At 44.2% G+C, this 24755-nt stretch overlaps 1 protein-coding gene across 5 annotated transcripts in view; it reads left to right on the top strand.

Annotated features, from left to right (window-relative positions):
- Positions 1–11719: 11719 nt before the first annotated feature.
- Positions 11720–24755, top strand: part of LOC115087782 (rho-related BTB domain-containing protein 2-like) — a 173812-nt gene continuing 160776 nt past the window's right edge. For 3 of the 5 annotated variants that reach the window (XR_003855615.1, XM_029595340.1, XM_029595368.1), the window contains exons 1-3: positions 11894–12251; positions 16436–16637; positions 17224–17327. Coding sequence is in view for 4 of the 5 variants with exons in the window: in XM_029595340.1 (XP_029451200.1) it covers positions 16446–16637; positions 17224–17327 (296 nt within the window). In the remaining variant the exon portion in view is untranslated. Of the gene's footprint in view, positions 11754–11893; positions 12252–12459; positions 13170–16435; positions 16638–17223; positions 17328–24755 lie in introns of those variants that run through there. The other 2 variants (XM_029595360.1, XM_029595350.1) reach the window with 2 other exon arrangements.

The raw sequence follows: 24755 nt of genomic DNA, 5'->3' as shown, positions 1-24755 counted from the left end.
TTCCTCCTGCTCATCTGGGCTTCCTGTTCAATTGCAACAGGGACTGGGATCTGGCATCCTGAGTCTTCCGTCACAACTACTTGGAAATGTTTCTTCCTGTTTTATGTTCTCTTTAACCCTATCTTGCAAACATGGACCTTAAACTTGGCCACTAGGTGTTGCCATTGCTTAATGATCATGTCTCCCCCTGCCTCAGGGGCTGTGAATGCTGGCTCTGCTAATCTGTGGAGCAGAAGACCTGGGCCAGAAATCAAGGCCAGGTCCCTCCGCACTGCCACCGAGCCACTGGGTTGGCTCTCTTCTATGTTTTTTTTTTTGTTTGTTTGTTTTTTACAAAGATCAAATGTAAGGTCTGAGTAAATGCTCCTGTCCTTATTTGGTCTTCTGGTTCAAACTAAGAACCTATAGAATATGGGGTGTTAAAGCCCTGCCAATCAATACCATTAAGTGATCTTAATAGCAGGTAATAGACTTCTCCTCCAAGAACTTATCCAATCCTTTTTTAAACACAGCTATACTAACTGCACTAACCACATCCTCTGGCAACAAATTCCAGAGTTTAATTGTGCGTTGAGTAAAAAAGAACTTTCTCCGATTAGTTTTAAATGTGCCCTATGCTAACTTCATGGAGTGCCCCCTAGTCTTTCTACTATCCGAAAGAGTAAATAACCGATTCACATCTACCCGTTCTAGACCTCTCATGATTTTAAACACCTCTATCATATCCCCCCTCAGTCGTCTCTTCTCCAAGCTGAAAAGTCCTAACCTCTTTAGTCTTTCCTCATAGGGGAGCTGTTCCATTCCCCTTATCATTTTGGTAGCCCTTCTCTGTACCGTCTCCATCGCAATTATATCTTTTTTGAGATGCGGCGACCAGAATTGTACACAGTATTCAAGGTGCGGTCTCACCATGGAGCGATACAGAGGCATTATGAACCCATATGGTATTACGCCTATTGTAAACTGCATTTGATGTGGGCTTGGCCCTCTGAAAGCCATGAGTAAACTGAATTACAATTACAATATAGTAAATCTCCCATACCAAAACAGCACTAACTGCCAACACTCAAACAGTAACAATCCTACCTATGAAAATATTACATCAGGCCCTAAAACAACATTACTCCTCCTATTAGGAAAACTAAACAAGACAGGCTGCTATAGATCCCTACACAGAAACTACATGCCAGCAGAATACTTGACCTCAGTCACACATGCAGGATACAGATGAACTCTCACCAAATACAGAATAAAGAAACGTGCACACAAAAACTGAACTGAAAACCTCAAGAAGCCAGATTCTGTATGCAGTACAGCAATGGAAAAACAGAAACACTATCATTTCTCATAAAACAATAATAAAATCAAGAAATATAAAACATCAATCATAATAGTAAAACTATATTAATATAAAGCATTTCAAAATAGCTGACGAACAGAACATTATTCCACATGCCTTGAACTTTGGAGGGGTGGGATATGAAGACTTTTAAATAAATAAATGAATTAATTAAACTAAAATAGTTTTAAAAAGTTCTTTAAACCAATAAAATATTTCAAAACAACAGACACATCAAATAAAACCCAACATTTAAAACTAATAAGGATAAAACATTTCCTCATTCTTCATACCTGGGACCTTTTGATTTCTAGTCACCCTGAAATATCATGAATTGGGGGCTGCACAAGCTTTATCCTCTCTCTTTCACACACACTTATTCAGTCCCTCTCTCAAACAAACATTCTCTGTCTCACATACATAGGCTTTCTCTCCTTCACACACACACAGACTCTTACGTACACTCTCTCTCTCACACACACATACACAGGCTCTTACACAAACCATGTCGCGCATACAATCACACACATTCACACACATGTATGCAGGCTCTCTCTTACACACAATCACACATACATACAGGCTTTCTCACAAACCCTCTCTCTTATACATGGATACAGTTTTTCTTGCATATTTTTTCTCTCACACTTGCATACAAGCTCTCTTACATATCATCTCTCTCACAAGCACATAGGTACTCACTCATACCCTCTCTCTCTCTCTCTCACACACATATACATACACACTCACACAGGCTCTCACTCATACCCTCTCTCTCACACACAAACACATATATACACACTCACACAAGTTCTCACTCATACCCTCTCTCTCTCACACACGCATACACACATGCACACAGGCTCTCACTTACATCCTCTTTCTCACAAACACACATGCACACAGGCTCTCACTCATACCTTCTCTCTCACACACATATACATGCACACAGGCTCTCATTCACATCCTCTCTCTCTCTGTCTCATACAAACACACACACACACTGTACACAGGCTCTCATTCACATCCTCCCTCTCTCTCACAAACACACATGCACACAGGCTCTCACTCATACCTTCTCTCTCACACACATATACATGCACACAGGCTCTCATTCACATCCTCTCTCTCTCTGTCTCATACAAACACACACACACACTGTACACAGGCTCTCATTCACATCCTCCCTCTCTCTCACAAACACACATGCACACAAAGGTTCTCATTCATACCCTCTCTCTCACACACACACATACATATGCACACAGGCTCGCTCTCTCACACTCACACATGCACACCAGGCTCTCACACACAGGCTCTTATTTTCACACACACACACACACACACACACATACAGGTTCTGTCTTACTATCTCATACACACACACAAAATAGGCTTTTACTTTGATTTACAGACATGCACACATGCAGTCAGAGCATCCACCTTTCTTTCTCAGGCTATGGCCATGCTGCTTTATGGGCTTTGCTGTGCCTCTCTTTCGGCCACAATGGGATGGCTTATGCTATAGCCATGCCACTCTTTGGGCCCTGCTGAGCCTCTCTTCTGGCCGTGGCAGGATGGACTTCACCATGGTCATGCCACTTTTCAGGCCTATGGCAGGATAGGCTCTGCAGCAGCCACACTGCTCTTCAGACCAAGGGCACTTGGGCATCATGTCTGTCACAAAGTGAGGTGGCTGCTGCAGGAATTTTTTGGGAGGGGCATGCTTTTCCACAACCCAAATTTTACCACCTAAAGCGACTGCCTCACCCTGCTTCATCATAGAACTGCCCCTAGGGACACTCCATGAAGATATAGATTTACATGTAAAACAAATCATAGAAAGTATTTTTTCATTCAGCACACAATTTGTTGCTAGAGGATGTGGTGAAAGCAATTAGCATAGCTTGGTTTAAAAAAGATTTAGACAATTTCCTGGAGGAAAAGTCCATAAATTGTTAGCCATTGGAAAGCCACTGCTTATCCTTGGTTATGAGTCAGAAGGATTGAATCTCTTCTTTGGGATTTGTCGGGTACTTGTGACCTAGATTGGACACTGTTGGAGATAGGATGCTGGGCTTGATGAGCCTTTGCCCTAACCCAGTTTGGCATTTTTTATGTTCTTATTTTTTAACTATTTATTTATAATTTAAGACATAAATAAACAAATATACACTTGCAAAAGAAACAGCAAGCAACAGTGCAATAAATAAAGAAATATTTCCAAAAGGAAAAAAAACCAAGTCAATTGCTACAGAGAACACCATCTAGAAGGAGGACCCAGAAAACATAAGATAAAAAAAAGATAAATATGCAATCAATTCCAAGAGAACAATTTCTCTTTCAAAATATAAAGCCAGCAGCATCCCATACTAACCCAGTCTCCATCAAAAAAAAATCTTCAAAAGCAACATAAAAGAAATTCAATCATTATAGAAACTCTAGAAACGATGGAAAACTTAGCTGAGAGGGATCAAAGAGAACACATTTTTTCTGTTGATGAAAATATAATCATACATGTGCAAGGAAATCATCTTGAGTTGCCCTGCAAAAATCAGGAAAGGTTTAAACGCCATAAATAAAATATGACCAGAATGAAAAGAACTATCAAAGAGCCAAATCTCAATCTTGCAGAGAAGCCAACGTCACTAATAATGAGTCTCTATATACCTCATCCACCAGTGTTGATTCCAATATTGCAGAAATATTCAAAACAGCCCCATCTTGATTTGCTATAGCTTGGCCAGTTTCTCTAGCCTCTGTCCCCTTACCCACCAGTGAGCAAAAGGTCTTGTGAATAAGTGGATAACACTCTGTGAGATTTCAAGTGCTTCCCACACATAAGTTTTACATAGTTCAGCTGGAGATATCATCCAAACTACAGGAAAATTCAAAGCTCGTAGATTTAAAGTTCTCCCAGTATTCTCTAAGTTCTCGATCTACAGTGGATCACGATTTTATACTGCACAAGATGGATTGAATAGATAACTTAACCATAATATTTTTCTAACTCTTAATCTGTTCTGAATGAGCCACTACCGAGGCTTCCTGAGATTGTATCTGAGTAAGAAAACGATTCCTAGTAGTGGTCAAAGAAAATAGGGAATGCTCTATAGAAGAGAGGACCTTCCAAATACTATCTAATGTGATGGGGGGGAGGCTTAGGCGTACAGGGTCAAACCTGCGAGACCACAGCAAGTTCACCTTGATGCAGAACAGGCAACACCGCCCCTGAAGGATCAGGCACTCTAGCAGCTGACTGCAATAGCATTCCACCACCACCCAGGACCTTCTCATTCGTTCCCCACGGCCTGCTGGGTCCCATCTCCGTTCCCACTGGCATCTTTCAAAGTTCTTCCTTCGGACATTGCCGCACCCCCTGCACTCCCAACCAAGCTACCACCGGAAGGATCCAAAGCGCCAATCGATGACGCCAATACTGAGAATGCCGGGAAGGAAGGACCTCTGGCGCTGGGGCCCAGCAAAATTTCCATTGCCTGCTCCAAGCTGCTGTGCAGCTCTCCCAGCCACGGTAGCAACGAAGCCTGCACTTGACAAAGAAAGGAGAGCGTGGCCATCTGCCACATCGGAGTAGTCTGGAGGTGAGTAGGGGACACCCTCTCCCCTCCCCCCCAATGTTCTTATTTTATGTTTTTAATGATGCACTCGCTAGGAGCAGTCCTGTGGATTAGTGGGTAATAAATACAGTACACTAACAATTAGGAGGTCATAAAGAAGGAAGAGAGAGGGCGGGGATCAATAAAGATGGGGTACATAAGCTGATTAGCATCCAGCACTTGCTTCTGATTTGGCTTACTGTCTTCACAAATAAGAAGTCAATAGCTAGCAAAGCTGAAGCTACCCTTGAGCTGCTGCATTGCAACTCTATTCACTAGGGTTGATTTACTAAGCTTTCTTCCCATAGACACAGGATGAGAAAAAAAGAAAGCCTTAGTAAATCAAGCTGTAAATGTGAAGCACATGTTGTCTTAATCCTCCCCTCTTTTCTAGCATAATGAAAATAGTATGGGGCTGCTGGCGCCACACAGCTCAAATGTAGTAAACTGAGCTGCACAACAGCTGGAGCAGGGGAACAGGGGAAGGGAGAGGAGGGGGGTATAAGAAGTAGGGAGGAGGGATAAGAGAAGCCTGGATGAGGCAGAGACTGTGAGTGGAGCTACAAGTTACCCAGTTCCAGGAGGGAGATTTTAGGCCAGTTCTGGATTTCTGAAAACCCTATCCTGGTGCATTCTGGGACCTGCAGCACTGATTTCAATGGGGAGAATAAGGAACTACAGATACCACATTGCTTGGAGATGCAAGTTCCAAACTAGGACTGGCCAAAAATCCTTCTTCCTGGAACTGGGTTTCTTGGCAGTTCTGTGTGAAGGAGGCAGAGAAGGAGAAGGCTGGGTTGAATAGGGGACGATGACGCAGGTGCAGAGGAAGGGGGAATGCAGAGGGCGGGGTTCCAAGGGGTGTGGTATGGTTGCCACTTTCAGAGAATTCTAACTATAATAAACCTGAAAGTTGCCCAGCACCTGCATTGCTTGAATGCAAATTAAGCTCTCTGCCCCTTTCCAGCTCCACTCCTCTCTCTGTAGAGTCAAATCTGCTATTCCCACATAATGGAAATTGAACTCTGCCCCTCTCTCTCGCTGTACTCTCCAGCTTCACCTCTCTCTCTCTCTTTGAATTGTAGAATCCACTCTCTCAGTAGGGTTGCCAACTGTCCTGAGTTTTTCTGGACTGTACAGAACTTAGAGGTAATGTACTGAAAAAAGAGGGAGGGCTAAAATGTTCAGAAATGTCCTGATTTTATCACTCCAGCCACAGGTTAGCATTGAGCCTTCCTTATGATTATGCAATACAGTGTGCACTTTGGAGCTACGCTATATTCTTATTTAGTATGCCTTGGCTGCATTTATTTTGTGTCACTTGCATGGACTTCAGTCCATGATTTAATTTACAGAACTCTAGTTTGGCCCCTGGACTAATAAAATCAAACCTTTTTCAGAATTAAGTTTGAGGACATTAAACTTAAAGGGCCTGATGCACTTACATGCACAGAACTGGGTTTTACGTGTATAAACGCTCTTGAAAATTGCTACAATACATGCCATTGAATTGTCCATAGGATATTCAGGTCTAAGTGCACTTTTGCGCACGTAAATGGCTTTTAAAAATTGCTACAATAGTGTGTTACATTTACACACGCAACTCCTTTGAAACTTCACCTGTAAAGAGGATAACTCTCAAACAAGTGCATGCAATGGCATATTTGTGTGTATATGCTGTGCGTAGTACTTTTACCATAGTATTTTTATAACCCATGCATATGATATATGCGTGTTTTGTAAAATCCGTGTATCTTGACCCCTCAACAAATGCACGTGTGTAGGCTTATGTGTGAATGCACGTGATACAGTGAAACCATGTATTTCAATGCATTGACACACTTTACTCACCTTTTTTAAACACATATTGAAACTAAAATAAGACTTACTCGCACAAGTCATGATTTACACACGGAAGCCAGTCAAAACATGGACATGGCGAGGAAATTACCAGTTTTAACAATTAGTCCACCAGTTTGAGACCCTCCTGGTTCTTCAATTTGAACACCCCCTAGTTTACCCAGACCTCCCACCCAGTCAGTACCACGTGATAAACACGTCTAATTTTACTTACGTCAGATAATTATCAGGTGTAAAAATATGCAAGTAAGTTGTCAAATGTATATGCCTGTCTTTTGAAACAGCAGCTTACACTTGTAATGCCCCTAGACTGCCCATTTTTTACACGTGTATACAGTATATGCACACAAAAGTGAAGATTCACGCGTATTTTGGACTTTTATAAGATACAGAGTACAGGCGTAGAGGCTACTTACTCACGTACGTGCTAATTTTAATGTGCAGAACATTTTGGAAATTCACCTCTGAGGCTCCAAAGGGGTAGTCTCAGGAGTAACATCAGAAAGTATTTCTTCACAGAAAGGGTGGTGGATGCCTGGAAAGACCTCCCAGTGGAGATGATCGATGCAAAAACAATAACAGTTTAAGAAAGCAGGGAACAAGGACGGAGGATCATTAATTGTAATGAAGTGAGGAGAAAGTCAGAGATCAACTGGGTCTATGGTACTATGTAGCAGGAAGTAAGCTGGGCAGACTGGATGGGTCCTTATCTGCCATTCTTTATTGTTTCAACTTAATTTGTATTGGTATTTAAATCATCACACCAAATCAATGAACACCAGGTAAACATGGATTTACAAAGAAAATATAACCACAAGAAATATACGAAAACAAGAAAACCACTCCTTATCTGGTCCCCAATGTGGAAGAAATAAAGGGAGAGAAAAAGGAGAGAACCCCCCCCCCCCCCCCCCCCCCCCCCCGAAAATAATGAAGTGCAAGGCAAGCCCAAACCATTTCAAGTCTTCTACCTAATCACCTCACATCATACAACCAATGGTTACAATTACAGGGCAATAATCACTTCAGCCATTCTTATCGCTAATAAAAGTTTCCAAATGTTACTTCTGATAGGTAATTACACATTTACAGGGAAATTTAAGGGAAAAAAATGGCTCCTAGAGCTAACATCTCGACTGAAGGAACTGTTTCATCCCTAGTTGAGTTGATCAAAAAATATCTGGAAAAACTTGAATTTTCTCTCCATTAAAAAAAAAAAAAGAAAAGCCTTATTTCTGCAATATTTCTGAAGGACCATGTCCTTGTCTTGCTCAGCTCAAAAAGAGACCAATAAAGTAGCCCTTGTTTGGATATCATCAGAAGATGAACCCAAAAATAGCAGACCGCACAGAGCTTTCCAGTATCAAAGTATCCAGTCCACCTTCTAGCTCATTCAAATCCTTCCTAAACTTTGGAATATAGTAAATGCTAGAAAAGGCAATTTCCCTCACCTCTGAAACATTCAAAACCTCCCATAGATATTTCTTAAACAGCCCCTAGGCTAACAACAGTCTTGTCATAGGAAATTTTAAAAAACTTAAATTCCTTATACTTTTCGAAAGAGTAAACAACTGATTAACGTTTACTAGTTCCATTCCATTCCCCTTTATCATCTTGGTCACCCTTCTCTTTACCTTTTCTAATTCTGCTACATGCTTCTTTGAGATATGGTGACCAGAACTGCACACATCAATAAGCAAAATACTCCCGGGTTCTATAAGGTCCACCAATGGCTCAGGACCTTCTCTGAGCTGAAGAAACTAGCACTATCCTGAGAATCTGGGATGACAGCAGGGTCAAGAGACCAGTGGGAGCTCCTCTCAGAAGCACCAAGATTGCCCATTTGTATGAAAAGCTGTTTGCTCCTCCTTCCTCTCTCCCCCATTCCACACAACTGCTACTTGGGGTTTCATCCACCACCACCCCCTTCCCCAGATGCACAAACTTCAGCCAATCACAAGCAGGAGTAACATCTGGGGGCCCTCTGCTCACTTGTCCCAATAGCCTCCACAGGAATTGTAGAAGTCCCTCTAAAGGTAGCAGCAACCGCTTGAGCCAACAGATGACTCATTAGCTGAAGAGGCAGTAGACTAGCACCAGGACTCATACAGGTCTCAGAACACGGAAAGGTTTCTGCATTCGTGTCACCATGGGTTTCTCCTGACTGACCCTGAGTATGCTAATCCATTGAACCTCGTACTGAGGCTAAACTGGGAGATGAAGTCAACAGTTTCCCCTTTTTCTTCTTCCCCATCGGAGCCAGATGGAATCAGAAAGTGGTACAATAGAGGAAAATATAAAGAAAGAAAATGTACTTCAACAGAGTGTCAAGCAGTGGCGGCCATCTTGATATCACACACCCTTTATTTGCTATTCTATGTTTCTGAGTTTTTCTAATAGTGAAGTGTCACTATGTTGCATGTGCGTAAACTCCATCACCAATAATACTAAACAGCATCTCCAAATGTTTAGAAATTTGATGTTTGAAAACTGGCAACTCTCTCTCTCTCTCTCTCCAGAGGTTGCAGAAAGCTACGTTCTGGCCAACACACAGCTTTCTATGCATTTGAACGCTTATTTTGTGAGCATAAACTTTACTGCCGATTCAGCATGGAGTTTTACGTTCAGTAAATGAGCATTCCAAAATGGGAGCACTGCTTAGTGCCCTTGCATGGAAATCCCATGCAAATAAGGGCATCAAGCCCCAATGCAGAGAGGTGTGCTGGCCTGGCCAGGAGTTTCTTAGTGCTGGAAACGTAACTCCTGGGTCAGAAATGGAGTTGACTTTCTAGCGCTACTGCACTGGCATTTAAAACTCATAAAAAACCCCCAGAAAAATAAAAAAAAATGTCAAATACACTTTGCAGATAAGTACTGACTTATCTGGATAATGGCGGCGGCTGCTGCTGCACAATCTACCTGTCAGGGAAGCCCCCCAGAGTTAAAATGTGCATTTGGCCTGTGCTGACTGCACATTTTAAAGACAAACAGCTTTATAAACTCTCGATGCATTAGCAGAGGACTTCCCAAACCTGTCCTGGGGACCACATGGCTGTGGGGTTTCCAGGACAGGTTTGGGAAGCCCTGCTTTAGCATATCATTAGCTTGCTGCATCAGGAGTTAAAAAAAAAAATTAATCTGAGTGTTAAAACTATGCACGGAAATCCAGTGCACAGTGTTTTAATGCCCAGATTGTTGCATCGGCCTCTGTATTACCACATAGCACACTGAAGCTCAGCGCACATTATCTACTACCACACATCTCAGTTGTGCACTGTAGTTCCCTATCTTTGGACAGGCTTCTATTAGTCTAGAAATATTATTACTGACACTATTAATATCTGCTACAGTGTTGGGAAACCTGCCCCCTCACTTTCCCAAAAGGGCCAGACGTGTAAACCCTCAACCCACCACCACTCAGCAAACTTGATAGTAAATGATGGCAGATAAAGACCAAAATGGCCCATCTAATCTGCCCAGCAGGTTTTTTTTAGGGTAGTAACTGCAGCTCCATGCAGCTTATCCCCAAGCTTTCTGTTAAGGGTAGGAGTAGTAGGTAGTGGACTTCCTTTTGAAAATATGGAGATCTGTGGAGTTGAGCAAGAATGTTGGAGAGAAGGTGGGATAGAAAGAGGGAATGGGGCAGAGGAGAGAAAGGCAGGTTTAGCTGCTGAAATGTCAAAAAAGTTTTCAACTTTAATTACATGATCTTTGAAACTTTTATAAATATCCTAAGAAAAGAAAGAGGATTCAAACAGAAGGTCAAAACTGCAAATGGACTGTCAGGACAGAACAAGATAGACCTAGGGAGAACTCAGACACCACTGGAAGAAGAAGTTGTGTGGCAGGGGATGGGTAAAAGAATTTGGCTTCTTTGTTAGAGAAGAGCAAAATGATTCCAATTAGCCAAAACAGCCATAAGACCCAACATATAAATATCAGTATAATGGGATAAATATATATTGTTAAAAAAAAAAACCTCACCCAAAATATCCCTCAACTTTCTGAAGACTTTGGTATTTATTTATTTTTTATCATCCAAAAAGGTCTAACCGCGAACGAATATCAAATTAGCTTCAAGGTTTAGGATCACAATTCTTATGTCTTTTTTCCTTTCTAAATAATGGCAAATTAAGGTTTCTCCCCATCAATTCATTGGTTCAGGACATAGGCAATATAGGCAAGCACCAGATTCTAAAGACGCACGAAAACGGGGGCTTCCCGCCCCGATCTCTGATTTCCAGGAAAAATCCCCCTAGCCTGAGACTGAGTCTGCTGTCTTTAGCTGCCGAATTTTAAACGCGGCCCCACGGTGGGTTCGTCTGTTCCAGCACTGCAGCTCTCCCTAGAACAGCGGGTGCGGCCGCTCTCCGCGCTCCTGGGACCTTTAAACCTACCCTAAGCACTGCCTACCAGCTGGGGGCGGAGTCAGTCGCTTGATTTGCATGTGGGGTGGAGTTGTCATGGCAGTGGGTTGGGAACGCGAAGGTTGTTTTTTCAGTCCAGTTTCTAATGGGCGTGGTCAGTCAGTGCTCTTTTGGGTGAGAAAGGGGCGGAGCGCATGGAAAAATGGGGAGAAGAAGGTAACCTTACAAATAAGTTGAGTTCTATACCTTTATCTGTATCTACTGAGCTGTACATAGATATATCTCAGCTTCACGCCAAATTGATCGCTTCGGACGATTTGTCAGGTAACGGCCTTTAAGGCACGGGGGTGGGGGTGGGGGGGGAGGGGAGGGAAGTAGTGGGGGCGGGGTAAGCGGTGACAGCCTTGGTGAGCTGGCAGGGCGGATGGGGGGAGGGTAAGGGGGCGGGGCTTTTCGACACGCCCCTTGGAAGTGAAGGGGGCGCGTCCGAAGAGGCCCCGCTCTGCCATTGGCGGAGCCGCAGTGTTTTGTATTGTGACGTGAGCGGTGTGATTGGCAGGCGTGTGTCAGGTAACGGGGCCGCGGCAGCTCGGAGCCTGGCAGTGTGCTGCGGGGCGGCGGCAGTGGTGTTGTTCGTCTCCTGACACCGGAGCTCGGTGGGGCAAAGGGGGGTGAGGGGCGGCGCCGCTCTTGGTGGAAGGGGGTGTTGGGGTACGCGCGGCGGCGGTGGTCTTCCCCCGGGTGGGGGTGGGTGGGCTCTGTGCGCGCTGCTGTTGCTGCTGGCGGGGATCGGAGAGCCGGGCGGGGCTCTTTGTTCGTTGGGTGCGTGGGGGAGCCCCGGCCCGGGTCGGCTGTCAGGAGGCGGCGGCGGTGGTCTCGCGGGCTGCGATGATGGGCCGGAGGCGACGGAGAGAAACGGTCCGGAGGAGGAACACGACCGTGGAGGATCGCTAGGGGCGGGAAGGACTGAACCGAGCTCCGCGGCGGGGAAGGAAGAGAAGGGGGAGGAGAGGAGCCTCTTGGAGACATCCGGACCCAGGGGTGCAGGACAGCCCGGAGGTGGGAGAGGTGAGTGCAGTCGCTCGACGGCTCTGTCGGGCCCCGGTACTTGCAAACTTCCCGGCTCGGGGCTTGATTAGGCGGCGGGAGCGCCGGCAGGGATGGGGGGAGGTTGTTGGATCCTGCCGAGCTGGGGGTCGCAGGCTTTTTTTTTTTTTGTGGAGCTGGTGGTTTTAAAGATCCTGTTCAGCAACATCCGGTCTTGTCTTGGGGGGGGGACCCGCTGACCTGTCCTCCGCTGCCCGCCAGGACTTGCAGGCAGCTGCCCCGGGATCAGATGCACCAAAGCTGCGCGTTTGCTGATCTCATGCATTAGACCCTGGATTTTTTTCCTGCTGTCCTCTGGTCCGAGGTGTGCCGCCTTGACTTTTTTTTAGGGGGGTCCTGAGGTCAGATCCATCCCAACAGGATCGCAGAGAAGGATGGGGATAGAATCACCAAGACCCCCGAACTTACAGAGCTCGAATCCGTTCGTGCAAAGTCTTCGCGAATGGATGAAATTTGGGTCGGAATCTGGTCTTTCTGGGTTTCTGTTGAAGCAGAACTGTTTCCTAGTAAAATCACTCGCAACTGTAGCAGTGCAGAGGGCGCATGACTGAGATCCGTGAAAGTGAAGCTGCTGGGGGACTTAGTTTAGAGTTTGAAGTCAGGGAGGCAGGCATAGTAGGTAAGAATCATTCATTTAGCTGGGGACGCCTTTATTACTTGACAGCAGAATTTCGATGCACCAGAGCTGAGACCCGGTACAAAGGCTTTACTTCAAGTCAGGCCCACCAGAACTGGGATAACAAACGGAACAGAAAGGAGTTTAGAGTAGACAAAAATGGTCAGCTTACTGCGTGCGGACAAGAAGTGTATGTCCTCCTTGTGCAGTTAGGGAGGATTTTTAGGCACGCCTACCTCATGCTTTCAGAAGGTGCATAAAAGGTCTGTATTAGGGACTCTTAATAACTATTGTATTTGCAGTATTATGCTGTTTTGATGTATCTTTGTATTATGTAAATTGCTTTGGGTCTGTTTTTTTTTTTTGGGGGGGGGGGGCAAATATTTAAGTATAATATATGCACATATATTTTTTCCTCTATTCTGTGTCTGGGTTTGTTGGGTTAAAGTTTCTTTGGGATTGATTCTAGGTATGTGCCATTTTTAGTTTACTAGACAGCATTTTTGTGAGGGGGGATATACAGGTGTTTAGGCAAGATTTAAAATGAGGAGAGATTCAGAATCATTAAACAGTATTGTGTGGTCTGTACAGATTTAGTTTTTCATTAGGAGACATGCAAGCTTATTGTGCAAGCTCGAGCTATGAGGCAATATATGGATTTAATTTAAGAATATTTATGAGTTGTACAGACGTTTGAAGCAAACCAGCAAGACTTTAAATTTAAATATGTTTGTTGGCATTTCAGATTGAATTCATGCCTTTGTTTCCTCCCCATCCCCCCTGCCCACTGACATATGAAAAACTGTATTTATTCTGCTAGGAAAAAGATCTGAGTAGTGTGCCTTTTATGAAAGTTTGTTTGATATTTGAAGTTCAGATGAACTATTAAGTTTGTTCAGAATCGGTGTGCACCATCATACAGTAATGTCTCTTAGGTGATATAATGTCTTTCAGAAAGCATTACTTAGTATAAATATAATTGCAGATTGTGTGTTAGTACTCTGAATACTTTTATGCTAATATATGTTTTTAATAACATGCTTCACAAGACCTTGGGCCTTATTCATTGAGGGGTTTTTTTTCCCCCTCATAGACACAGAATGAGAATCAGGCCCTATATGTACTACCAAAGGGAAGAGTTTAGGTGAAGGAAATGCAAAATACACAAGTGGGACAGAGCTGGCAAGAGAATTGGGGGGATGGGATTTAAGCTGTTTTCTTAAAGAGTTGAACTGAAGGGGCCAAGGAACTGTGACAAAAATATATTTAAATGGAAGAGCACTTGGAGAGAAAAATCTACCAATCAAATTGAAGGGTGTAGGAAGAAGCAGGTAGGAGAAAGTGGAATGTAAACAGTCTAGGGATTTCTCATAAAGAATGACAGTGCCTTATCCTGAACTTGGTCCAAGCACGAGTAAGGGGATGTGTAAGGAGTAAGGGGATGTGTAAGGAGTGCAGTTGGACGAGATGGAAGAGAGAAGAAAGAAGCCCAGTAAGCAGCGAAGAAGTAAAAACATGATTTGCGTTGGTGATGGTATGGAATAATTAGAATTTAAGGTAATTCCCAGGTTGTGAGACAGGAGATGACAGAACCTGGACAAGAGAGGAGGAGAGAGGGAGCCAGTAGATCACAGAAAAAAATGGAGTAATTCAGTTTATAGAGGCTAAACTGGAGAGCAGCTGGTGGCTTTAAAGATCACATTTTTTTTTCTGTTTTTATATCTTTTTAAAAATAGGAGTTAGAGGGAAAAGGTAGGAAAATAAGAACATCATTTCATTAAAAAGATACAATTGAAAGGGGAAATAAGATGAGAAAGAAAAGCAGACCAAGAGCTTTGTAGGACTTCTGTCATAGGATGAAGGGGATTGTGCCATCCTAAGAATGCAGAAAGATTGGTTATGGAGGAAGGATTTAAGCTAAGATAGGATATTGCACAAGAAACAGCAGTGGGAAAAGGGGAATTGGATTCAGACAGCAGCCAACCAGGGCCCTGACTTTTACAGTCTGGGAAACTGATAGGTATGGGGATGGCCTGTGCAGTGTGGCAGATAAGATTGCTGGGCAGACTGGGTGGAGAGTTTGGTCCTTTTCTGCCATCATTTCTGTGTTTCTCTGTTAAACTAAGAGAGCACTGAGTAAAGAAGAGGAGAGTTATCTGTAGAGCACTGCACATGCCTAGTAGCACTTCAGAAATTAGTAGAATGACTATCGGTCTCAAGTACAGCAGAGAAATCCAGGAGAATGGAAACAGATGTTAGCAGAGGAGAGATGGCCCCAATTGTTTTGGATGTCACCAGCCTGATTAAAAAGAACTTTCAAGTGCACCTTGATATGTTACTTTGTGCCTCTTAACGAGCTCCAGGAGACAGCTCTCCCTGGTACAGGGGAAGCATTGAGCTCACTAGCAGTAAATCTGAAAGACTGAGATTGTACCCAACATACCCCGATATCAGAGCAAGGTACATTCCTGTCGTGAACAAACCCACGCCTGAGAAAGTTAGAAGCAGAGCAAAAAGCAGACTCGGGGAAATTCTCTAGTGAGAAAACAGGTGAGAGAGGATCCAGAAGTTGAGTGAACAGGAGCTGGCAATTTGTCAGTGGCAGCTCTTTCAAAAGGTAGGAGGGAGGCTTTTGTTGGATATTTATTGCTCAGTTTGCTGAACTGCTTTGTGATTTTCACAAGATTTATTTATTTAGCTCACACCTTTTCATTGGTAGCTCAAGACGAGTTAGATTCAGGTATAGTAAGTATATACTCTGTCCCCAGAGGGTTTACAATCTATGGGCCTCATTTTCTAAGCATTTTTCCCAGACACAGAATAGGAGAAAAGCCTTAGAAAATTAAGCCCTAAATTCGTTCTTGAGGCAATGGAGGGTGAAGTGACTTGCCCAAGGTCATAAGGAGCTTCAGCAGGATTTGAATCCTGGCTTCGCTGGTTCTCAGCTCTAATCACATCTTGTCGGGATGTGGGATTACTAAACTAGGTCTGAAACAAGAAGTGTTGTATATTGATTGGACTGAGAGCTTTGAAATGAAGGCATTATATACACAGTGTTGATCTTTATTTTGGATGCCAGGAAATTATATAAAGTTATTGGGTATAGTGTATGGGCAATTTCTTGGACAAAGTTTGGTAAAGTACACAGATGATGCCAACATTATAGCAGAGGATGTAAAAACCCCAAAAAGAAAAAAGTGTGTCCAAACACTCAAGTTCATGTACAGACAAAATGTGTCTTCTTGAATGCATAGAGTAAATGTTATTGATGTGTAATTCAGAATAGTCAGGCAGTCTTATCTATGGAACTTATTCACAATTAAAGTAGCAGCACCGTCAGACCCCCCCAACATGGGCCATGTTTCACAGTGGCTGCATCGGGAGGGTCAGAAAATGAGACAAAAAAAGATCTTCAAAGCAATGGTTCACTGACTCGTCAAAATGGCAGGGATCCCGATGACTTGGCTCTTTTTCTTTGCACTGAGCCAACATGAAACCCTAATCTTCCTGTACTTGATCTTCTTCACAGCTGTGATCCGATGGATATTGACTTGGACTATGAGCGACCCAATGTTGAGACCATTAAGTGCGTGGTGGTTGGGGACAATGCAGTTGGAAAGACTCGTCTCATTTGTGCTAGGGCCTGCAATGCAACGCTCACCCAGTACCAGCTGCTGGCCACCCATGTGCCCACTGTCTGGGCAATTGACCAGTACCGAGTGTGCCAGGAGGTGAGTGCATAAAATGCTCAACAAAATGAAAAAAAAAAAAAAAGCATATTGTCCTTTGACTCGAACCTAGAAAGGGGGCCTGATCATTAAAGTGAGATTTTCTGTGGCAAAGGAGCATCTAAAAGTAGGATAAGGGAAAGGATAGCTAGACAATCTTGGTTGTTATTTAGAAATAGTAGAGAATAACTGGGTAATAAAAGGCAGGAGGCAAATTTTGGTACAGTTGACAATTTGAGTTTGCAGCAGTGAAAAGAATGGAGTATAGTATGGGGACACTTTTTAAAATTTATTTTTTTTTTAGAGAACATAGAATATATGAGCATACAGAGGATATCGAAGGTGTTGATGACTGGAGGAGAGAAAGGAAGGCTGTGTTAGTCTATGTTATTGCAGAGATGGGATCGGGGAGGGACAGAGTATGGAGGAGAGTGTGAACAAACGTCCTTTTAACGAGCAAGTAAAAAGGAGTTAAGGTAAAGTAAGACATGGTGAGGAAGGGGCAAGATTAAGAGAGAACAGGAGGAGGAATGGCAGCATCTTTTGGGATTTGCCCTTTGATTCTGGCCTCTCGTTTCTCTCCCTGCAGGTGCTGGAACGGTCCCGGGATGTAGTAGATGAGGTCAGCGTATCTCTCCGACTCTGGGACACCTTCGGAGATCACCATAAGGACAGACGCTTTGCTTATGGCAGGTGAGGCTGGCCAGGCGCCTGCGCCGAAAGCATACAGCAGTCCTGCACATCCATTTTCAAACCCTGCTGTGGATGGACAAGCTGGAAACACGTGAAGGGTGACGTGACAGCTTAACGTTCATCTTAAAGACCCTGTTTGTTGAAAATGTTTGTTTTGATAATGCCATCAGTGTATCTAGACTAGCACAGTGCATAGGATTACAATGTCCTTACCTAAAGAGTGCTTTAAAAGAGGTTTGAGCACAGGGGGGCTAAATGACATTTTTTGGGTCACCCAGCGAGTTGTGGACAGGTCTCCGGGACTATAACTTTGTGCTCTAAACTTGGTATGTGAATAAAAGGCAACGTTGAAGGAGAGAATGCTATAGGTTAGTGATTGGTTAGGCAGCTGACATGTTACTGGAAATGCCGCTTTTGCCTGTCGTTGAGAGGGAAGCCTGGAGGGCAGTCGCTGTTTTTCCTTTTGCGTTTGCCCTTTCATCTCCATGCTTTTCTGGTCTGTCGTACAGAGAGACCCTTTCTTTCCTACCTGGTAGGAAATTCTGTCCCGGTTTCTAGTGGGTGAAGGTGGAGGGCAGAATATTGCTGTCTGTTTCTGAACAAGGAGAGAGTGAAACCATCCACTTATTGCTGAAACTCTTTGGGGGAAGGGCAGGCAAGTGGAGGGGACTAGAAGAAAGAGATGGGACTTCGTTTTTTAAGCTGCTTACATTTGAGCTTCTCCGTCAGTTACCAGAGTGGATGGATTAAGACCATGGAAACCTCAGAATCTCGCAGATCAGGGATTTTCGGCAGCTGGGGTGTATTGTTATGGAGAACATTGTATTATATTCCTGTGATAAATTATAACACGTTATTGTTCCAACAACTGATACTGTCTGATCTCCTGGGGCAGTGATTTCAGAGCCCTCCAGACTGCCCGAGAAGCAGGTGTCTGAGATGTAAATTGAATTCAGGCCGCAGGCATGCCAGCTATTGTCACTACACTTTTCCGTATCGATGCTGCACTCTTAATTAGAAAGAGACAGTGGGACGATCCTTTCTGGGAATTGCTGCACACTAGTTACATGAATCGTACTAATTTCCTCTGAAAATGTTGGGTCTGGAGATTCTAAATGATCTTGTTGCTTGGCTACTATTAATTAAAATAGGGCTAATTATGCCCAAGGCTATATTACGATTTTCAGCTCCTGCCTAAAATAGCAAGAAGAAGACGGAGGATGGGTTTCCATAGCAAGACAAGGAGAGGATGGCTGGGAATAGCAGCAGTAGCAGCTGCCCGCCATTATGTGAGGTTTTGGAGTTCCCTGGGCTGGGGGTACCGCCAGCCTGTGTGCTCTGCTCTACAAATCCGAAACGTTTTAGGCAGCATCCCCTTGAACTCATGCTGCACTGACCAGCTCTTGAAAGTTAAGTGGTAAAAGTGTTGACTTAGTCCAATAGAAAAGTATCGTCCACAGTTTTAGTTAACTTTTTATATCTACGAAACTACTTCATAATTAAACTGTGAGGGCTGAGTTTAATCTGGCCTGAGGGTACCAGAAAGGTGTGTTTTGGAATGTAGTTCTTGTTTTCTAAGTGCATAATATTCAAATCTTTCCTTTTTGGCCTCTTATATGATTTGAGACTGATGTCAGTTGGTCAAACTGAGCAAATGGCTGATATTTGCATTCCTTAAAAAAAAAAAATCTATAAAATATGTGTACACTAGCTGTTGGTAAGCAAGGAAACCAACGCTTCAGCCCAGATAGAGTAAGGAGAAGGTCAGGCCGTGGCAGTGTTGACCTTGGTGGTGATGTCAGACATTAGGAGGTTGCTGGAGTTTCCACATTTATAATAGCATGAGAGGAGGTCGAAGAAAGCAGAGGGACTGAAAATGAAATGTAGAGGAAATTCTCTGTGCTAGAGCTAGGAGCAGGTACCAGAGAGACATGGCTGACTGTGATTCAGGCAGACGTGGTCCATGGTGCTGATGGGAAGGAGGGTGGAGAAGGAGCATGATTAGATATTGTGCCTAGAGGTGAGGAATGGAGGCTTTCTTAGGTGCGCTGATAAGTAGTGGGATATCAGGACTGGGACAGGAATTGGAGTTCATGCTTTTGAATTGTGTGCCTCTGACAATTTTTATTCCGCTTTTCAGCACTTCAAAGTGGATTACATTCAGGTACTATGGTTATTTCCCTGTCCTCGAGGACTCACAATCTAGCATGCGCGTTTTCGACATGCGATATAGTAAGTAAAATGTGCAGCCAAGCTGCACATTTTACTTTAAGAAATTAGCACCTACCCAAAGGTAGGCATTAATTTCTGCCGGCGCCGATATTAAGTCGGAGGCCCCAAAAGTTTAAAAAAATAAAAAAAAAATGTAAAATGGGCTCGCGGGTTGAAATTGGGACGCTCAATTTTGCCGGCGTCCGGTTTCCGAACCTGTGTCTGTCAGCGGGCTCGAGAACCGACGCTGGCAAAATTGAGCGGCGGCTGTCAAACCCGCTGACAGCCGCCGCTCCTGTCCAAAAAGAGGCGCTAGTGTCTCTTTTTGCCGCAGACCCTAATTTAAATAAATTAATTTACTGTATCGCGCGCACAGGAGAGATTTTTACTGTATCGGTCTGTAGGTTTGTACCTGAGACAGTGGAGGGTAAAGTGACTTGCCCAAGGTCACAAGGAGCAGCAGTGGGATTTGAACCTTAGTTTCCCTAGTTCATAGCCCGCTGCTCTAACTACTAGGTTACTCCTCAAAGCCTTTTGCTTTGCGGTACAGGCTGGTACATTTTTTTTTTTTTTTGTTCTTGATGAGGGAATCTTATAAATGCACAGAAAATGAATCTTCTCCTTTTATTAATAAGTTTATGGCAGTACGATCTTGAAGGCATCTGTTTATTCCTGTGGGTATAAGGCAGGTATGTGGGTTTAGGAACATAAGAATAGGGGAAAAGAAGAGGTGTTAAATAAATAAACAAATCTGTGTGCGGCAGGCGCTGACAACTCCACCCGAGAGCTGTACAAAGTATGGCAAAGTTTACATACTTTAAATATGCATCTGCACAGTGTATCAAGCCAGTCAGCAAGGGATTACTAAAGGAGTTAAGCTCAGCACTTAATTGCATGGTCTCCCTGGGGGTTTTTGTTTTTTTGTGGGCTAATGAATGATTTACTTTTACTAATTCTTTCTGGATTATCTTTCTACACTATACCTACTTTTGCTCTTCTGGCGAGCTCCTCTAACCTCTCTGGTTTCTCCCTGTTGCCTGTCTCCTGACACGCCAAGCAAACTCTGACATCCTGTTTTCCCAACAGGATGATAAATTTCCCTCCTCGAACTCGGCTTCTGTTTATGCAGTACTTGAGAAAATCAAAACAGGTGTGCAGATAATAAATTGTATTATAAATGTCTGCAACAGTTGTGTGCAAGTACCGTAAGTATTCCTTGGCGTGGTGCAGCTGCCCCCTTGCCTGGCGTGTCACCAGAGACCCTCCTCAGCCTCTGATTTTTATCTGTCCCAAACATGCTTGAATTCTGTTTCAGAGCTTAATTCCTCTGCTCATAGGTGATTCCTCAGTAAAGAAGCCTTTCCTTCCATGTACTGCTCCTGCTGTTTATCATTTCTATAGGACCATTGGATGCAGCGCTGTACAGGTCCATATGAGGGACAGTTCCTGCCTGCCCTGTGAAGCCTGGGGAGGACAATTTTACAGGCCGTTTCCCCGAGTGAAATGGATTAACGTGGGGAACCTTTGGCCATATCGAGGTGTTCCCAGGGGCGTGTTTAGGGCGGTGGGGAAACAATACACCTATATTTGCACTTTCAGCTCCGTGCGGTGCTCTCCGTGATAAAAGTAACTACAAAAAAAAGGAAGGTGCGAATGCCTCTGGCAGGTTTCAAAGCCAAAGCAGGCCTGTGCTTCGGCTTTTAAAATTGGTGCGGAGTCTGCAGGTCCTCCCAGGCTTTGTCTCAGTGTGGGCAGGGTGAAAGTTGCCCTCTCCCTTCCCCCTCCAATCTAATCAAGACGCAGGCAAGCCCTACAAGAGGCACGCACGAGGAAATGTGTTACAGAAAAGCTAGTTAAAATCCAGGAGGCTACAGTCGGCAAGAGCCAGTCAGGATTAGCAGCCTCAAACAGGTGGGGGCTTTAGGTGGCTTCCCTCTTTTCATCTTCCTAAGTTCTCGCTGCCTCCAGTGTACAGCGTTCACACACACACACACGGAGGTAGAACTTGGCCCATTACCCCCTTGTGTTTTCACAGATTTTAACATAATAACAAAAGCAACAGTTAACCACCTCCGGATGTAAAGGTTTTTTTTTTCTGGTAATTTCTAAGAAGACTATCAGGTGCTGTTTCATGCAGTTCATGCTAGCAAATTTGACTTGGCAGAATTTATCTCGTTTCTTTCTTCACCTGCGGGTGATGGCAGCCTAAAACACACAGCCCCGCAGCAACACCTATTCCTGTTCTAGAAATTGCACCCAGATTTTACATTTTGCAGGTGCTTCATGGATTTTCATAGGCCCAGGAGTCCTGCGCTGCTGCCAGGTACTGTATTACAGTGCTCAGGGTTGGGGCTTTGTACCCCGCTGGCACATCAGGACCACTGAGCTCCCGTCTTGATTTTCTCAGGTTTCTGATAGACTAGTTTTGCAAGCTAATCATCCCACTGGCAAAACAACTTCCAAAAGTATCCAGAATTTTCCTGGGACCAGCATAGCAGGAAGTGTTTCAGTCCATTGGTTAGATTAGGAAACAGGTGAGCAAACTTTGGCAGAAATGTATTTTTCCATTAAAATAACTTGTGTTTACCGGTGATTGTTCACAGAGGGGATAGGGTCACACAGGCTTGAGTGATGTGAGGCCGCATATCTTGATTTTTGTTCCGTGGAAAATGTTTGTTCCTGGCAGCTCAGCTTTGGGATTTTCTGGGGAATAAAGTCCCGGATGTAGTTATGTAAATAGTTTGACTTGAACTCTCTGGGAGCCTGATTCAGACCTCCCAAACTGAGGCAAATAACAGCAAGTGTGCCTGAAATTCCTCCAGTGCAAAGAATTCAGATGAAACCCTTAGCGGGTAAGCCTGTCCCTGTTCCTTCAGTGCTAGAAGTAGCCCCTTGGAGAAAGGTAACATTTGCTGTTGAGGATGATCTCTGGAAGAGTGGGGAGACTGAGAAAAACTTAACACCCCCCACATACATACAGCTGGCAGCTTTTTTTAATTAGAACTATCTAATGGGCTATGGCAACGTGAGCCTTAGTTCAGTTGCCTAAAGGTTGTTTTTTTTTTTTCTTCCCCCACAGTTTTTAAATAATATTTCCCTCTATTATATGTCCCCCTATCCCAGACAGCAGGCTTGCGTGACTCCAGTATCCTAGCTGACCAGGAGAGCTGGAGGGCAGTGTCCTCTCAGCACTGCTTCTTTGGTTGTCTGAGTTCACAGTAGTAGTGGCAGCTGTTTGTTTTCCCCATCCCTGAGATCAAGTATTGCTTTCATGGTGTATCTGCTGCCGTGTGCCCCCAGCTGGTTCAGCTGCACAGAATTGAACCCGAGTTTCCTGTGCTGCAGTGCACAGCTATGTGACTTAAACTATGAGACCAGCTTATTTTCTGCCATTTTTACTCCTCCTTTCTTATATGTGATTCAGCCATGGCAGTTCTGTAGCTACACTCATGAGTTGCAGGTAGGTATCGCTGTTGAACAAGGACTGAGAGTCCTCCACTCCGGGGAGTATGAGTGTTGTTTTTGCAGCATTCCTGAGGAGTAGGATCCATAGGCCCCAGGTCTGTAGGTGATCAAGTACCCCCGGTACTGTCTCCTGCTGATTTAAAAACTAAGGGGCCGATGCGCAAAAAAAAAAGCGCGGAAAGCGGGCGCTGAAAAGTCAGCACCCACTTTCTTAATGTGCGCATGGTGCCTGCAAGGGGGGGGGGGGGGCATGCTATATTGTAATTAGGGGGTCATGTTACCAAGGAGGCACTAGGGTCGCTTACCCGATCCCAGCGCCTCTGTTTTCATAACTGCAATCCGCCAGGAGGAGGAGGAGAGAGGAACAGCAGTGTAGGACAGACAGGCTTCCTGTCTTTAGTCTGCCCTGGGGGCAGTGGAAGTGGGGAGGGCTGCTTCTAGAGGGACTGGGAAAGGAAAAAGGGATCGAGAGGAACAGAAACGCTATGAGGGGATTGAGAGAGTGGCAGAGAGAGTGCTGGGAGAAGAGAAGAACTGTGAGGGGAAGAAGGGCTGATAGTGGAGCTGAGAGAGAGGGGTACACACACGCTTCGAGGGCAGGAGGGGCTGAGAGAGGGAACATGAACTGAGAGGATAGGATACAAGCTGGGAGAGAGGACATGGGCTATAATAAAAGAGGAGCCAAGTGAAAGGTGAATTGAAGGGAACAAGAAAGAAAGAGGTGACGAGAACTGGGAAAGGAACTGTTTGGGACAGAGGAGAGGGCTCCTGATAGGGGAGATAAACCAAGAGAAGGGTTGTGAGAAGAGAGGGGATCAAGGTGGAGGGAAGAGGCATGAAGGGTGAGACTGTTACAGGGGTAGGCAACCTTGGTCCCAGAGTCCCACAAACCATTTTAGTTTTCAGACTGTCCACAATGAATATATGCATGGGAGATATTTGCATGCTCTGCCTCCATTATTTGCAAGCGTACCTGATGCATATTCTTTGTGGAATTCCTGAATACCAGACCAGTTTGTGTCACTCCAGGACCAGAGCTGCCTACCATAGGTCACTAGGAGGAGGTGGGGGAAGATAGTGAGCTGTGGAGAGACTACCTGCAGAGAGGAAAAATAACAGAAATGTCTATAAATAAGAAATGTTAAAGAAATCAGAGACAGACCATAAAATGCAGTTTTTTTTATACAAATAAAAAGGAATGAGGAGGCAAAAGGAAACAAAGAGAAAGCTAAGAGCAAGCAGAGACAGGGGATAGATTCAAACTACTGACAAGGGTTGGAAGATTGTTTATTTTTTTTTTTTTTTGTGATTAAAGATTTTTATTGTAACAGGCTGTGCTTAAGGAACAACATTTTGTCATAGAATGCCACAAATATTCAACACTGATCAATCGATAAACATAACAAGAAAAGCCTCTACATGTCAGATCATTACTCCCTTCTTCTCACCTCCCTACCCACCCTCCTCCCCCCCTTCCCTGCGTTTACTGTATCAATAGTGAAGACAAGTAGTTCAACAACAGTCATAATTAAACCTGTCCAACCGTCAATAGATGTGCTCTTCCAACAAAGATCAATCCCCAAACAAATTAGATGTGAGACTCCCTCCATAGTTGGTATGGGCTCCAAATCTTCGGAAGATTGTTTATTTAAGTTTGGTGAAGATTTCTGTGCACCTTGGAGTGGATCAAGGATGGGGGAGGGGGAGGGGGGAGGCAGGTCCAGCCCTGCCGTCACCAGGCAGTATTTTGCC

The sequence above is a fragment of the Rhinatrema bivittatum genome, chromosome 1 (assembly GCF_901001135.1).
Source record: "Rhinatrema bivittatum chromosome 1, aRhiBiv1.1, whole genome shotgun sequence".
Taxonomy (NCBI): domain Eukaryota; kingdom Metazoa; phylum Chordata; class Amphibia; order Gymnophiona; family Rhinatrematidae; genus Rhinatrema; species Rhinatrema bivittatum.
This window is presented reverse-complemented; position numbering and strand designations above follow the sequence as displayed.